The sequence below is a fragment of the Carettochelys insculpta genome, chromosome 18 (assembly GCF_033958435.1).
Source record: "Carettochelys insculpta isolate YL-2023 chromosome 18, ASM3395843v1, whole genome shotgun sequence".
In the NCBI taxonomy this organism is placed as follows: domain Eukaryota; kingdom Metazoa; phylum Chordata; order Testudines; family Carettochelyidae; genus Carettochelys; species Carettochelys insculpta.
In genome coordinates, this window is record NC_134154.1 from 9,769,698 (window position 1) to 9,785,124 (window position 15,427).

At 50.3% G+C, this 15,427-nt stretch overlaps 1 protein-coding gene across 1 annotated transcript in view; it reads left to right on the forward strand.

The window, feature by feature from the left end:
- Window positions 1-372: 372 nt before the first annotated feature.
- Window positions 373-15,427, forward strand: part of LOC142022822 (immunoglobulin lambda-1 light chain-like) — a 31,785-nt gene continuing 16,730 nt past the window's right edge. The window contains exons 1-2 of the mRNA XM_075013045.1: window positions 373-418; window positions 544-852. Coding sequence (XP_074869146.1) covers window positions 373-418; window positions 544-852 — 355 coding nt within the window. The remainder of the gene's footprint in view (window positions 419-543; window positions 853-15,427) is intronic.

Below are 15,427 nucleotides of genomic sequence, written 5' to 3' on the forward strand. Positions count from 1 at the left end.
AGAGAGCCTGTTGGAGATTCTGAAGCTACAGTCACATAAATGAATTGTGATTTCCCTGCTCTGTCTGAACAGCTCAGCTCCCGACAGCCTCGAGCTGTACTGTCTTTAAACCCTGTTTGCATGATGCTGGCACCCTCAATGGGAACTCAAACAGGGCCTTATATGGCTAAAGACCCTCCCCCGATGGTCACCCCCCAACACATGGAACTTCCCATGTGATCATGAGGACCAATCAGATAGGTTCAGCTTAACATAAAGGTGGAGCTTGGGTGCACCTCCCCCAGGACTATCAATATAAGGGACAGAAGCTGCCTGGGGGGGGGTCTCAGCATATTTGGGGTTTTTTCTCCTTGGGCCAGAAACCTCCTCACCATGCTCTGGGCTCCCCTCCTCGTCCTGCTGGGCACATGGTGCACAGGTGAGAACAGTGGGAGTGGGTTCAGCTCACAGTGAACTTGCTGCTAGAGTCAATGCACAGACTGTGTCGCTAGCAGCTGGGAACGGACGGAGTGGCCTTCACAATCTTCTTCTTTACTTTCTCAGGTTCCAGGTCGCAGCCTGTGCTGACTCAGCCACCCTCAGCATCAGTGTCTGCAGGAAACACCGTGAAACTCTCCTGCACCATGAGCAGCGGGACCAGCATCAGTGGCTACACTGTGTACTGGTACCAGCAGAAACCTGGGAATCCTCCCCGGTACCTGCTGTACTACTATTCAGAGTCCAGCAAGCACCAGGGCTCCGGGGTCCCTGCTCGCTTCTCCGGTTCCAAGGACACCTCCAGCAACGCCGGCTATTTGACCATCTCCGGGGCCCTGGCAGAGGACGAGGCTGATTACTACTGTGCTGTGTGGAGTGGTAGTGCTCCTCACTGTGACACAGTCGGGTGGGGAAGTGAGACAAAAACCTTCTCTGCCTTCCCATCCCCCAGCCTGTGCACCGCAGGGGCCTGTGCAGGCTGCCAGGTTCGGTCTCTGCCTATAGCCTGGGGTGGCGCACTTTGAGAGGTCCCACCGCAGTGCAGACGAGGAGAGGCGGAGAAGAAGAAAAGAATGTCAAAAACTGCCCTGTACCCCTCCAACAGCTACCAACACCTGCCCCTTCTGTGATGAGCTCTGCAGCTCCAGAACTGGGCTGATAAGCCACCAGCAGACTCACAAGTAGGGTGACAGGAAGACGTCCAACTCAGCATCAAGTGACTGCCAAGAATGACATGAATACTTGTTCTTACACTCGCTGTTGGTTCCTTACTCCCAGTAAGGGGATGAAAGCTGGACTCTGAAGCAGGGAATAGCTCTATGCTCGGTCCCACCACTTTGCCGTTGGGGATGAGATCAACACACCAGCCTTCCTTAAGAGAAATTACAGCCAGTCCCCGAGGGCTGTTCCGAAAGGCTTGGAGTGTGAGAGCAGCATCCCTGGTGTGCACCTGGGCCTGCAGAGCGCCTGAAACAGTTGCTCCAAGAGCTGTGACCTGCCCCATTCATTTTACCCCTGAGCCATCGCTGCTGTGTGGAGGATCTCCCCACCAGAGCACTCTGTGTTTTGGGCTCCTGGCTGATGCTCTGTGACCATAGCTGGGCTGGGCTGGTGGCCACATGCTGCGTCCCACAGTGGGGTGGTAAAAGCTGAGTCTTCCCTCCCCTGGCACAGGCTTCACTGGTATGCAGGCAGTGCACGGCGCTCCAGGGAGTTAAGAATATTCTCTGCCCAGTGGGTCATTTGAAGTCTCCCAGCTGAGACTCTCACTCCTGTCCTGGTCACGCCACCCTTGTGACCGAGAGCCCCAGGGGGGTCATAAGGAAAGGGGGAGGTGCCACAGCCCCACAGTCCCATGGCCAGGTTCTTCATTGCCCATCAGTGGCTTTTCTTCTCTAATCCAGTCCTCAGGCATGTCGTGTGAAGAGCTCGCAACAGGCCCCTGCCGTACCGGAGTGGCACAGGGCAGGAACTGAGCACTTAGGGAAGCTGTCAAAACACAAAAAGGGGTTTGTTGAAAGTCCCCATTGGGTGCAGTGCATCTGGACTATTGTGCTTATAACTGAGCTCTGGGGAGTCTCACCCTCCCTTGGAGGGCTCTCAGGTGGTGACAGTCAATTTCTACAGTGTCCAGCACTATTCGAATCGCAGTGGAAAAAGCTGTATAGCAGCTCGCTGCAGTTCTGCCTCCTGTCCTCGCTCCCCTGGGGAGGGGTCTGTCTGCACCTGGCTTAGTCACCTTCAAGTAGCTGCACGCTGATCACATCTTTACTCTAGGACGTCTTAATCTGCACCCCAGGAGCTGCAGATGCCTGGACAGATGACTGATCATTGCCTAATGGGAATAAGCTGAGGGCTTAGTCAGCCCAGTTAGAATGGCAAAGAATTTCCTTGAAGGGTGAATACTGGAAAGGCTGGGAGTGATGTCACCTGTGGCCCTGGAGTGACAGTGTGACACTGGCCATTGTGAGGAAATCTGGTTGCAGGGCTGCCACAGAGTGCGGAAAAGGCAGCCCAGAAAGGGGGGAAGTCCTGCTAATTAGAGGTGCAGGACAATCAGGAGCCGCTGGCAGGGAGAAAGCAAAAGAGGAGTTAGAAACCTATGAATTGCCAACAGTGGCAGACAAAGAAGCAGTAAAGTAGCACTTCAAAGGCTAACAAAATAGTTTATTAAGTGAGCTTGAATAATAAATAGTACATTTTGTTAGTCTTTAAAGTGCTACTTTACTGTTTTTTTGTTTTGATCGTACACAGACTAGCACAGCTTCCTCTCTGTTACTAATCAACAGTTCCAGAGATCGACACAGCAGGGGAGGGAGTCCCAGAGGGAGTGGCTGGGCTCCCTGCTCCAGAAACCAGCTGCAAGCCCCCACTCTTGCAAAGGGGAAGGCTGCCCACCTAAAGGCTGGCCAGGGAAGGAGGGGTCCTTGCCACATGCCCAGTAGAAGCACCAGTCTATGGGAGCCGACCGCACTGCAGGGTTTCGCTGTGAAGCTGTGGTGCTCCAGCCCTGGGGGTGGCCCAGGGCAGTGCCACACACACACAGTCAGGTGCTGTCCGTGCACCCAGCACTAGACCCTCTGGTTCTCGCACCCATACACTCCCAGCCCGATGAGTAACAAAGGAAGTTGTATTAGGGCTGCCAGAAATAAATGGTGCAACCACATCCATCAAGCAGAGAGACACAGAGATGTTTAAGCCAGAGCAGCTTAGGGTATTCAGTAAATATCCAGGTCACGGGGAAATCTGGGCATACAGATGTGTAAGCAGAATGGAAACATTTAGTTAGACATGATTAGGATATTTTTAATTTTGGATTTGGTGTGGGAATTCTCAGGCTGGCTGATGTAGGCCCCTGTACACAGTAACTTTCAAACTGAATCCCAGGGAATTAATTCTGCGTGCTTTAATCAACCTTTTTTTTTTTAGTTGCTCCATAACACCTCGCAACCAACTGTGCTTTATCACATACATCCTTTGTTCTGTTAATAAATCACCTTTTTCTATGCAACGATTTGATTTCTGTATCCTAGAGGAGGGTCTGTGTCTATTCATGCTTAAAACTGAAAGGTTGGCTGTCAGATTGCAGCTTAATTTCTTTCTTTTGTTTTCAAGCTGCCTCCTAAGAGAGGGTTCAGAGCTTGGAGTTACCCTTCGAGGAGACAGCCCAAGTGGGTCTTCTAGGGCTTTAAAAGGGGGTTTTCTCACTTGGGTGGTGGCAGCTACTGTGGAGAGTCAGGGAATCTGGGACTATGGGAAGCTTTTAACAAGAAGCTTAGAGAGACAAAAGTATTTTTAAGCTCTCTTGCAACCCTCCACCTTTTGCACTCAGCACATTAGCATAGGGATCAGCCTTGCCAGAGCCTGTGTACATTCAGAACATCATTTGGCAGTGCGGGTTCCCCAGACTTCCTTTGGCCATCTATTCCACTCCTGAATGGTATGAACGAAGGATCCAACAGACATCTGACGTTCTAGGAGGCATTGACTGTCATAAGCATGACACAGTGATGTAGGGGAATACCAGATGAGAACATAATGAATGTCTCCAGAGAGTGTAAGACACCTGGCATGAAGGGAATCTGCAGCTGAACTGGATCTGAGAAATGAACCATTTGGGGCATTGTTTGCCAAATGACAGTCTGACAGCTCAAAAATGGCTGCAATTTCTGGAATGGCAGCAGCTCTGCTTAAAATGGTCGAGTCCTTTTTGTGCTGGTGGAGACAAGCTCTACCAATGAGGAGCTGTTTTGCAGCAAAACACATCCCTGTTGCTTATCAGAGAATCACAGAATCATAGGGCTGGAAGGGACCTCAGGAGGTCATCTAGTCCAGCCCCCTGCTTCAAGCAGGATCAACCCCTACTAAGTCATCCCAGCCAGGATCTTGTCCAGCTGGGACTTAAAAACCTCAAGGGATGGAGAATCCACCACCTCTCTAGGCAACGCATTCCAATGCTTCACCACCCTCCTGGTGAAGAAGTTTTTCCTAATACCTAACCTACACCTTTCCCTCTTCAACTTCTGACCATTACTCCTTGTTCTACCATCTGACACCAGTAGTAGTAGGCATCCTTCAGTCTGCATAGACTATGGATCGCGCCCTTTATGGTTTCAATTGAGAACTTCATTTACATTGTCTGCTGTGACTATGAAGGCCCACACGAGAGTGACAGTCCTTGCTGCATCTCTTGCAGATGTGGTGGGTGGCAAGTCCTTAGTGTGCTTTCTGTGCACTCGCTTCTCCTCTGCTAGCTGTCTGATCTTCATTTCACCCTTCTGAAGGCCCTTGTGTAACCCCTGCCTCCATCTGCTGCGGTCGTCTGCTAGTTCTTCCCAGTTGTCCAGCTCGATGTCTACCTCTCTGAGGTCTCTCTTGCAGACATCTTTGTAGCACAACTGGGGGCATACGGGAGGTCTTTTGCCAGAGGCTAGCTCACCATACAGGATGTCTTTTGGAATCCTTCCATCATTCATCCTGTGGACGTGGCCAAGCCAGCTGAGCCAACGCTGCCTGAGGAGGGTGTGCATGGTTGGGATTCCAGCTTGCTCAAGGACGGCACTGTTGGTCACTCTGTCCTTCCGTGATATTCCAAGGATGCGCCTGAGGCAGCGCAAGTGGAAGATGTTCAGCCAATTTCTCACCCTCCTCTTTAGAGCTCCCCTTCAGGAAGCTGAAGGCTGCTATTAAATCACCCCTAAGTCTTCTCTTCCGTAAAATAAACAAGCCCAAATCCCTCAGTCTATCCTCATAGGTCTTGTGCTCCAGACCCTTAATCATTTTTGCTGCCCTTCGCTGAACCTGCTCTAGCAAATCCACATGTTGCAAAGCTCTAAACTCCCACACTGCAGATTTATTCCCAGATGGGGAAAAAAAATGTTGGAAATAGTATTTGGTGGTACTCAATGTCATGAGTTTACCTTCAGGAGAAGAGTGGCTGTAAACACATCTCACAAGCCTTGAGGCCATTTGCAGAAAACCTTTGTGTAGTCCTTCACCCCAAAGATTCACAGATGATTCTTAACACTCCTGAAATATCAACTAGAAGTGTGATACGGACCAGGAAAAGGACTAAGTTCAGAAGAAGCTGATGTTGCAATACATCTTACACTGTCTTATTTGACTATTTCAGAATAGAAACTGAAGGAATTCCAAGCAGCTCCTGCAAACCCTAAGACAAACTATTTTGCAAGCATAGCTGGACCAGGGACCTAAGGTGACAGAGAATGTCTGTGCTTCTTGGTTACAGTGCTAGGAAGGCGGCGTGTGAACAGACCAGTCTTTAAAAGTGGTGGGATCCTAGCGTACAGACAAGTTTTAGAAAAGAGATCTTGGCTACTATTTGGGAGCACAGCTATGTAAAAGGAGACCTCAGGGTGCCATCTATTGGCCGAGGGTGTGTAGTGAAATAGACGACATAGCATAGCCTCGCGCACGTCAAACTTTCAGAAACAAAAATCAATATGCTATCATCACATGAGGTCCCAAGCAGATCATGTCAGAAACTTGGAACGGGCCTGTTGAGTTTCAGGGTGCAGCTTATCTTATTCCAGTTAACTAACATCCAAATACTTAGAATCCTGCTTCCTTCAGGATACCACAAGTCTGTCAGTCATCAGACTTCACAAATCAAATCTGTCTCTCTAAATTCTGGCATATCTGAAGAACTTGTTAGTGAAAATGGACCACAATTTTGTTCCAGAAACTTAAAATCTGTTGCAAAACAATGGTACTTTATTCAAGATCACGTCTAGTCCACTGTTCTCACAATCAAATGGAGTGACAGAGCGATTTAAACTATGAAAAGGATCTTTTTTAAAAAAATAATCTAGCTTGGCTAACACAGCTCACTTGCTTAGCCTGATGGACTTCTGCAATACACCTGTAGGAGTTCTTGCATCAACTGTTGAACTCCTTGTGGGAGGACATCGAAGGACTTGATTATGTTATAATGTTGATGTAGTCAGTAAACTGATAAACGGAGACACACAAACAAACCTAAAATTGAGACAAGCGGAGGAGAAATATTTCTCTGACAAGGTACAAACCTTTTATCATTGCTGAAAAATGGAGAAATTGCATTCCTCAAAAAAAGAGTACGGAAACCTTCCTCGACGATTGGCCAACACCCTGCTCCAAGGTCTTATCTTTTTGAGTCAGAGGAAGGAGCTGTCTGCAGAAGAAACAGACTGTATCCAATGAGCACTAAAAGAATTGTGCAGAAGGCGAATGAAAATAGGAGAGAAACAGAAATTGGGTTAACAGCCAGCACAGGAATGCCAGCAATACCAGACCAGCCTACTGAATGTCTTGAGTCACAAGTGGTCTGCTCAGCCAAATGGAAAAAAGAGACCCTGCCAGACACAAAGACTAGTTATAGACCTTTAAGGGTTCAGGTTAGAGTTATGGGTACTACATGACTGACAATTAAGTAAAATTTGACAATTAGTTAAATTGTCTGTATTTTTTTAAAGGAAATGTAATGATAGCAGAAACTGTGGACGGGGAACAAGTTCCCCATAGTGTTGCATGAGACGCAGAGGTGAAGGTAAGCAAGTGCACAGCTACAGACAGAGCTGGCTGAGCTGCAGCATAAGCCAGCAGGGAATTATTTAAAGAGCTGGTAGGGAGCTGGGGTGCAATAGGACAGTACCTGGAAGAAATTGTAGTTACTTTCATCCTGATGGGAGGCATCATTATGTTGGGAGCCTTATTACAGCAGAAAGGGATTTAGGGGTTATAGTGGACCACAAGCTAAATCTGAGTCAACAGTGTGATGCTGTTGCAAAAAAAGCAAACGTGATTCTGGGATGCATTAACAGGTCTGTTGTGAACAAGACACGAGAAGTCATTCTTCCGCTCTACTCTGCGCTGGTTAGGCCTCAGCTGGAGTATTGTGTCCGGTTCTGGGCACCCCAGTTCAAGAAAGATGTGGAGAAATTACAGAGGGTCCAGAAAAGAGCAACAAGAGTGATTAAAGGTCTAGAGAATGTGACCTGTGAAGAAAGGCTGAAAGAACTGGGCTTGTTTAGTTTGGAAAAGAGAAGATTGAGGGGGGACATGATAGCAGTTTTCAGGAATCTAAAAAGGTGTCATAAGGAGGAGGGAGAAAACTTGTTCTTTTTGGCCTCTGAGGATAGAACAAGAAGCAACAGGCTTAAACTGCAGCAAGGGAGGTTTAGGTTGGACATTAGGAAAAAGTTCCTAACTGTCAGGGTGGTCAAACAGTGGAATAAATTGCCAGGGGAGGTTGTGGAATCTCCATCGCTGGAGATATTTAAGAACAGGTTAGATAGATGTGTATCAGGGATGGTTTAGACAGCACTTGGTCCTGCCATTGGGGCAGGGGGCTGGACTGGATGGCCTCTCGAGGTCCCTTCCAGTCCTAGTGTTCTATGATTACCATGAGCCCAGCAGGAAAGTCAGCAGGACCTACCCGTACTGTGCTCAGAAGTAAGTTCAGTAAAGTCTGTATTGCAGGAAGTCTCCCGTGCCTTTCCTTGTGTTATAGGAGCTGCCTGGCTCTTCTGTTATCCCAGTAAGAGCTATTCCACCTCACTCTTGGAGCCAGCAGCAAGAGCTCACTTTTCCCGGTCTCCATGCCCATAGTACATAGCAGGGGTAAGCAAACTTCTTCCATTAGGCCACACTTTTCAGACCTGCAGTTAGCAGCCCCCTTCCCTCACCCCACTCATCTAACGTCATCACCGAATAAATCCTATTGTTAGTCTTTAAAGTGCTACTTTTCTATTATAACCTTGTTGAGTGAGATCCTTAATAAGATCTCCGATTATAATTGGATATTAACTGTGTTAAACATCTTTAGTTTGTATCCGTTAAGTGCTGCTTGAATGTTATAGCTCTGTTAAAATAAACCATACGTGGTGCTAAAAGTACTGTCTGTGTAATCACTGTAAAGCCTGGAAAACTCACCTCTGGTCTGAAAGAGACTGTCTCAGACTCTTGCTGTTAACTCGGGAGAGGTGTGAACCTTAATCTTCAACTTTAAGTCAGCTTGGTGAGCCTTCCCAAACCCATAAATTACACTAGCTTTCCCCCAGCCTGAGTCAACACAGAGCCTGTTCAGCAGGGCAGGTGACCCTTGGAAAACAGCCTCTGGCACCAGAAGCCAGACTTGTTGGTGGACATTGACCTCTGCTGGCCTGGCTTGGCTTGCCCCAGCCCCAGCCTGTCTGACTTCAGGCTTCTGAGGGTAGTGTTGGATTGGCCTCAGCTTTGATCACTGTGGCTCTGCTGCCATCTTCAGGCTCATCCCAAGCTGGAAGCATCTCCAGTTGCGCAGGTCTGGTTTCACTACAGACCTGGGAATGCCAGGGTGGTGCTGCAGCTAAGGGACACTAGATGGGGATGTGCACCAGGGAACAAGGTTAGTGCCAGCCTGGGGGGGGTGGGGGCAAGGGTGGAGTTGGAGTCGTAGCCTGGCTAAGGTGCAAGGATCCAGGGGAGGGGGATACCCTCCATTTCCATTTGCCCAACTAAAGACATAGGGAAAGGGCCTGATTTTCACAGGCAGGGGCTCAGCCCCCTTTGGATACCCCCCGCCCAGTCACTGGTCGCCTGTGGAAACCTCAGCCAGTCTGCTTTCTTTCCCTTCGAATTGAGTTCTGCCTACAGAGGCCTGGACCCAAGCCCTGGGTCTAAGCAGAAGCAAACTGCGTGTGGGGAAAAGAAAGCAGGAGAGGAGATTGCAGGGGAGTAGGGGAACCAGACCTGAATGTCCCAGCACTGTTGGGGGTTAGCAGAGGGAGGCTCATTGCTTGGCTCTGGGCATTGGGCCGGGCTTGTTATCAGAACAGTGATGCTAGTGATTATGTGCCGGCGTCCGACATTTGCCCACGATTAATTTCCTTGGCACCGTTCAGGGCTCAGGTGTGGCTCCCATTCCTTTGCCTAGTTTAATCATTTTCCTTTGCAGGGACTCGAACTTCTGCATAACTTGAAGGAAGATGTAACAGGGAGGGAGCTTTGTTAGTCTGTACTCCAGCAAAACAAAGCAGCTGCAACCTAGCACTTGAAACAAAACGATTTATTCGGTGATGAGCTGTGGTGGGACAGACCCGGGTCTGTCCCACCAAAGCTCATCACCGAATAAATCATTTTTAGTCTTTACAGTGCTACATTCTGCTGCTTTGTTTTGATGGAAGATGGCAGCTTGACAGGAAACATTTATCTGACCTGTATTATTCAGCGTATAACAATCCCTGTCTGAAAATGGGGCATTATTAGCTGTTAAGACAGCACTGATTAAGAAGCTCTTAAGCAACGTACTTGATCACGTTCACGTCCCTAAAAGACTCCAGCACCTGCTCACTCCCTTTGCTTTACTCCCTCCAGGCTCGTCAGACAGGCCAGGGCAGAGACTCAGCAGAATTTCCACACACACCACTGACCTGGAGGAGCTGTGTATTACCAGCTGCACCTTCAACACTAGGCCAGGCTGCTTGAGCTTAGCATGGTGTCTGCCCAACCATGTCAAGCAAGGCTTCCCGAGCGCACCAGAGCTAAACCAACCATCTCTTGCCTTAGGACGGCCCTCTCTGATCCTCGAGGCTTCCCAAGGCCCCTCTCGAAATGATCTGCAAAGATCACCCATCACAGATCAGCAGGCACCTCTGGGGTGAAGGGAGAGAGCTGCTGAGCACCTCACACAAGTAGCACAGAACAATGGCACGGCCTGTGCGACAAGCAGCGGCGGTGGGCAGACTGTTGCCAGAGGCCAGGTCACTGAGGTTAACAGCTTGTGAAAGTGCCAGAGGGTGTCCATGAACCAAGTGCTCAGAAGTTCCTTAGATGATTCCAAAATGCTTCCAACATATTATTACGGGAGCTCAAGTTTATGTCACATCTTCCAGCCATCGTGTCCCCTCACAGCATGCTGGGACACCAGCTTCTGCTGTCTCAGCACCTGCCCCTCTACAGAACCCAGCTTCCTGGGCACCCAAGCCTTCCTTGGAGGTCTACCCCAGCACACTCAACACCTCCTAGTGAGAGCGACCTGCCGTGGTCCCAGCACGAGGCACTGAATGCTGAGCTGCCCGAATACCCTAGGCAAGGCTGTGCAATCACTCACTAAAGCCACAGCTGATTGCTCCGCTGAGGGCTATTGGTGCTCAATTAGCCTTCACTCCAAATCACAAGGGTGTGGCCGTTGCAAAGCAGTCCATGTAAATGCCCCGACCACCTTACCAACACCTGTCAGTACAGCCAGCTTGGCTCTGACACAGGCTGTGCTGATCACAGGGTGACAGGACACCCTGTAAAGGACGACAAGACCTGATCCCCAAGGAGGTGTCACTTCATCCTCCAGAGTCTAGGTGCTGGGAGGCTGCCCAGGCCCTTGCTGTGGAGGGAACTGGGCAGGGGGAGAACTGGAAACAGCTGATGCGGATGGAAGCCTGATTAGCTTCCGCTGGCCACCAGCCACTCTGACCGCAGAAAACAGTGGGTGGGAGAACAGGGGCAATGCCCATGCTGGAAGCTCTGGGGTGGTGGGGGCTCGGGGCTGTGACAGCTTCGCTGGGTCTGATAAGGACCTGTCGGATAAGCCAGGAAGGAGTAAAGCGAAGGGGGTGGGGTTGTGAAGATTTCTCCCCAGGTTTTGGCTTTGCAGGGGCATGAGGGTTTTCCTCAAGCTACATGAACCCACTGAACAGTCTGGGTCCAGTGTAAAGCAATCCCAAGCCACACGTGCTGGCTAGGCTAGCTCACAGGTTCGGCTGCAGCGTGGCTGGCTAGGTCAGCCGGAACCACCAGCAGAAACCTTGGCGCTCCTGGAAGCAGTGGAAGGAATTAACAGGGTCTTCACCTGGCTCCAGTTTAACACAGACAGACGGACAGTTGCTCTTACACATGAGGGATTAAAAGCCCTGACCAGACCCAGCAACATCACTGTCCTTTTCCCCAGGCAGCTCCACAGAGGCAGCCTAGTCTTGACTCATTACACTCCTAGCTCTCGGTATGGGGAGAAGGGTAAGGCAGAGACTCCTGCCATGAAAAGGCTTTGAACCAGATCCCCAGACGGGAACAGTTCCCCACTGAAGGAGTCAGAGGGGCAGCCACTTTAGTCTGTTTCAACAAACACAACAAGGAATCCAGGGACACCTGTGACAGGGTCATGTATCTCCTGGGCCCCTGGCCTCTTCTCTGGCTAGTCTCACAGCGTGGGGTCCAGTTGCCCCTGCCAAGGTCCAGGCTTTGGTTCCAAGGCCCAACACACAGCAGGGCAGGTGAGAGCCCCACCTGGTTCAAACAGGTGCAGTCCCCACTCCCCTCAGCCTTTGGCTGAGCGAGAATCTCAGGTTACCTGCAGGAGTTGCTCCCTGCCTCTGGGGTGAATATCCAATTGCTGAACCACTCACTAACTCCCACCCATTTGGCTGAATCACCAGCCTCCTCCTACACTCTCTCCTCTGGCTCTGCAGGGGGCGGGGCGGGGGGGGGAGAGAGAAGGTTTTTAACTGAGGTCTTAAGTGGGACAGCCTCTTCTCTGGCTGCTCCTTCTCTGCCTGATTGCCAGAGCTGCTTTTCCTCTTCTAAGTTGCTCCCCTGGTCTCACCCTGTCACACACCTTAAAGCCTAACAAATTTATAAGAGCACAAGCTGTCCTGAGTTGCAGCTCACCTGGTCGGATGCATGAAGTGAAAGAACTGGATTGCAGAGACACAGAGGAAGGAGCCCGGATGCAACACTCTGGCCTCTACCCTCTGATTCTTTCACTTCACGCATCTGATGAAGCGGATTGCAACTTAACAAAAGCTTGTGCCCTAATACATTTGTTAGTCTTTGAGGTGCCACCAGACTCCTCATTATTTCCATGGAAGGAAGGGAGACCTGTTTTCCTGAGAACCTGGCTGTGTGCATGATGCTTCTCACAAAGGCAGGGCACGATGAACAGCTTGATTGCTGCTTGCCCTGGGAGACCCCTCCTCCCCAGAATCAGCTCTGATTTCCTTTCAGGGCTTAGCAGAAAAAAGAAGTGGTTTCCAGGAGCCAGACAGTTACACGCCATCTGGCAGGTGTTCATGCAATTGCAGGACAGTTGGCAACGCAAGGCTGCTCAGCCCACCCAAGGTGTTTCCCCCATTGCTAGAGTGCTTCAGTGCAAGCCCAGGGCGCATCAGTGGCACACAAAAAAGGTTTTCACCCATGTAACCACAAGCCAGCTTCTAACCGCAGGCGCTGACCGCAGAGGGCTGCTTACATTAGGAACCGTCTCGCAACATTAAATCACACAGCAGGTTTTCATCGGCACCGTGGCTTTGTACCAACTGGCATTTCGCAGTCTGCAAGTGAATTGCAGGTATAGAAAACTGCCATTCATGGTTGAGCAATTGACTATGAAGCCGGTTAATTTCATGAGTTCATCTGCCATCATCAACTGATCCAAGGGGATTTTGTTCTGAAAGCTCATGAGCAGGGCAGCTTTTTCTTGCCATTAGCACACCCCTACAGTTCTCAGCGCTGGCTCATTCATACCAGGACAGTAGAGAGGTAGCAGCCACTTTGACTGAACAAAATCCTCCTGATGGGAGTGTGATTTCCCCCTTCCCAGGAAGGCAGGAGAAACTGGAGACTTTCGCAGCTTCTAATTGCTTTCTAGGAACTCCTCGTTGTTTGCCCGGCAGTCAGTAATAGAAGAACCGTCCCTGAGTGCCTTCAGCTTTTCAGCTGAACACCAGGTTCTTTCCCAGCTGTGAAGGTTTCTGCTCCTTATCCCTCTACCCACCAAGATAGTGAAATCAGGTGCCTGAGTATTTTGAGGTTAAAATTTTAAAATCCTTCTACTGAAAATAGCACCTGCCAAACCAGGAATTGCTCTGTGCAGACTGAACCCCTTGTGCATGAGGGGAGTTTAAAGGGGGACATTACAGAAGCAGATCTTTAAAGAGCAACAGTAAGCCCTAGCCTGGGAATCTGGGGTTGAGGGAGCAGGTGTGGATTTCAGCTAATGCCTGTCCAGAGCCGTCCCCAAGGATCTGCTATGGCAGATGTCTTCAGACATGAACAGTCACTGCACAACCTGTCTCTGAGTCAGCCCTTCCTGTTTTGCCACTGGCCCATGGCTACGGGCCCCTCCCCTCCAAGCTCGCCTTGCCAGCTGTCTGCATCACTCTGTTTCTGGCCCACACTGTGCACAGAAGCTCGGCTTTGCAGATGCAACTGGCTGAGAAGAAAGGAGCTAAGAAGCGACATTTCGGTTCCCAAGCAGAGCCAAAGCTATGGGCATCCTGAATATGTCATTTGAGCAGGAGATGCTGTCCGTGGCTGGCATGGTGCCAGTCCATTCCTTCCAGGGCAAGGAAGAGAAGGACATAGCCTGCTCCTGCAGGGAATTAGACTGCAGGAGCAGCAGCTGTTGGGACTTGTGGGGGAAGAAGGACGGACTCCCTGATCTCTGTGGTTTTCTTGGGACCCAAGAGCTTCACAGAAGATGCCTGTGGTAGACCCCAGTGGTGGGAGCATTCAGAGGGCAGTCTCCTGCAAGGGGCAGCCAGACCCTCCTGATCCTGAGACACTGCAGGTCACGGCTCAAACGTGCAAATGTTCTGTGGGTCCCCCCAGCATGGATCTAGCCATGGGTCTCAGCCAGGGCCAAGCCCCAGGGTTTGCAGCAAGAGTAACTCTTACATTGCAACAAACACCTTGGAACCTACCTGCCACTGCCATACAGGGATGTCTCTGGTTGGCCTCCTGGGGAAACCGACCAGCTCGGATGTTCCAAAGACGTCTCCAGGGCAGCTTTCGCCGGCAGCTGGCCGGAGGACATGGCTAATAGCTCAGGAGCAGGATTCCATTAGCTGCCGCATTTTCCTCCCTGAGCAGGATTCATGCATGGCTCCCAGGTGGATTTCAGAGCAGAGAGCCTCATCTCCTGTCGTTCTGTCAGTGGGACTCGCTGGGAATATGGGAACACAGAAGCAGGTAAATCTGGTTTAAAGTCTAACATCGCCTTTTTCTTGGTTTTGTGTGTCTTGACCTAAACCAAACCAAAGCTGCACTGAGAGGGGCTCTGGGTTACCATAGGGCCCTGGGCACAGGCAGCATGTGTCTGTCTGTGATACTGTAGCCTCACCAGCCACTTCAGGTGCACATTGACTCAGACACCCAGCCTGAAAGGCAGAGGAGTCTACAGCCAGGGAGCCGGGGGTAGGTAACTTGCTCTATCAGTAACAGCAACGAAGGGTCCTGTGGCACCTTATAGACAAACAGAAAAGTTTTCTGTTAGTCTGGATCTGTAACAGCAACGAAGGGTCCTGTGGCACCTTATAGACTAACACAGCTACCCCTCCGATACTTGCTCTATCAGGTGGTTGAAGCCATCAGGGTTGATGTGGAGACAGAGGGCCCAAACGGTGGTGTCATCGTACAGCGTGACTCTAAGAGCTTTGGCTCCTTGCTAGACCTGCCCCATGCGGAGTTTTAGAGATTGGGAATAATTGTATCGACTCTTTTCCATTCTGTTTATTGGCTCCGGGGCGATGTATGTCATTGATCCACAGTCCAGTTCCCAGCTGTACATCATGACAGTGGTTCCCCAGCTTATCCATACTGTGGACAACTTCAGAACAGAGAGAGCCCCTCACGCCACCCCAGGCTCGCCTTCCTCCCAGCCCCTATGGCTCAGCTCTCCAAGGTTTGTTCTGCAGTTGCCTGGAGGCCCCGGGACTCCAGGCCAAACGGTTGTGTGTGGGACTGGCTGCCTGAAATTCTGTTCATTTCTGTGATCTGGTTTGTTCTCTGGGTTCTGTACTTTTCTGGGCACCAACGCTGGTAGCATGACACTGCTTGTGTTGACACAGTGCTCACTGCCATGGGGCTGAGCACTGGAGAAAAGTAAAAAAACACGAACGCAGAAACATGGCTAGGTCCAATGACCCATTCGGCCAAAACAAGAAGGAAAAAAGATCCAGAAAGGAAGAGCTGATGCCGA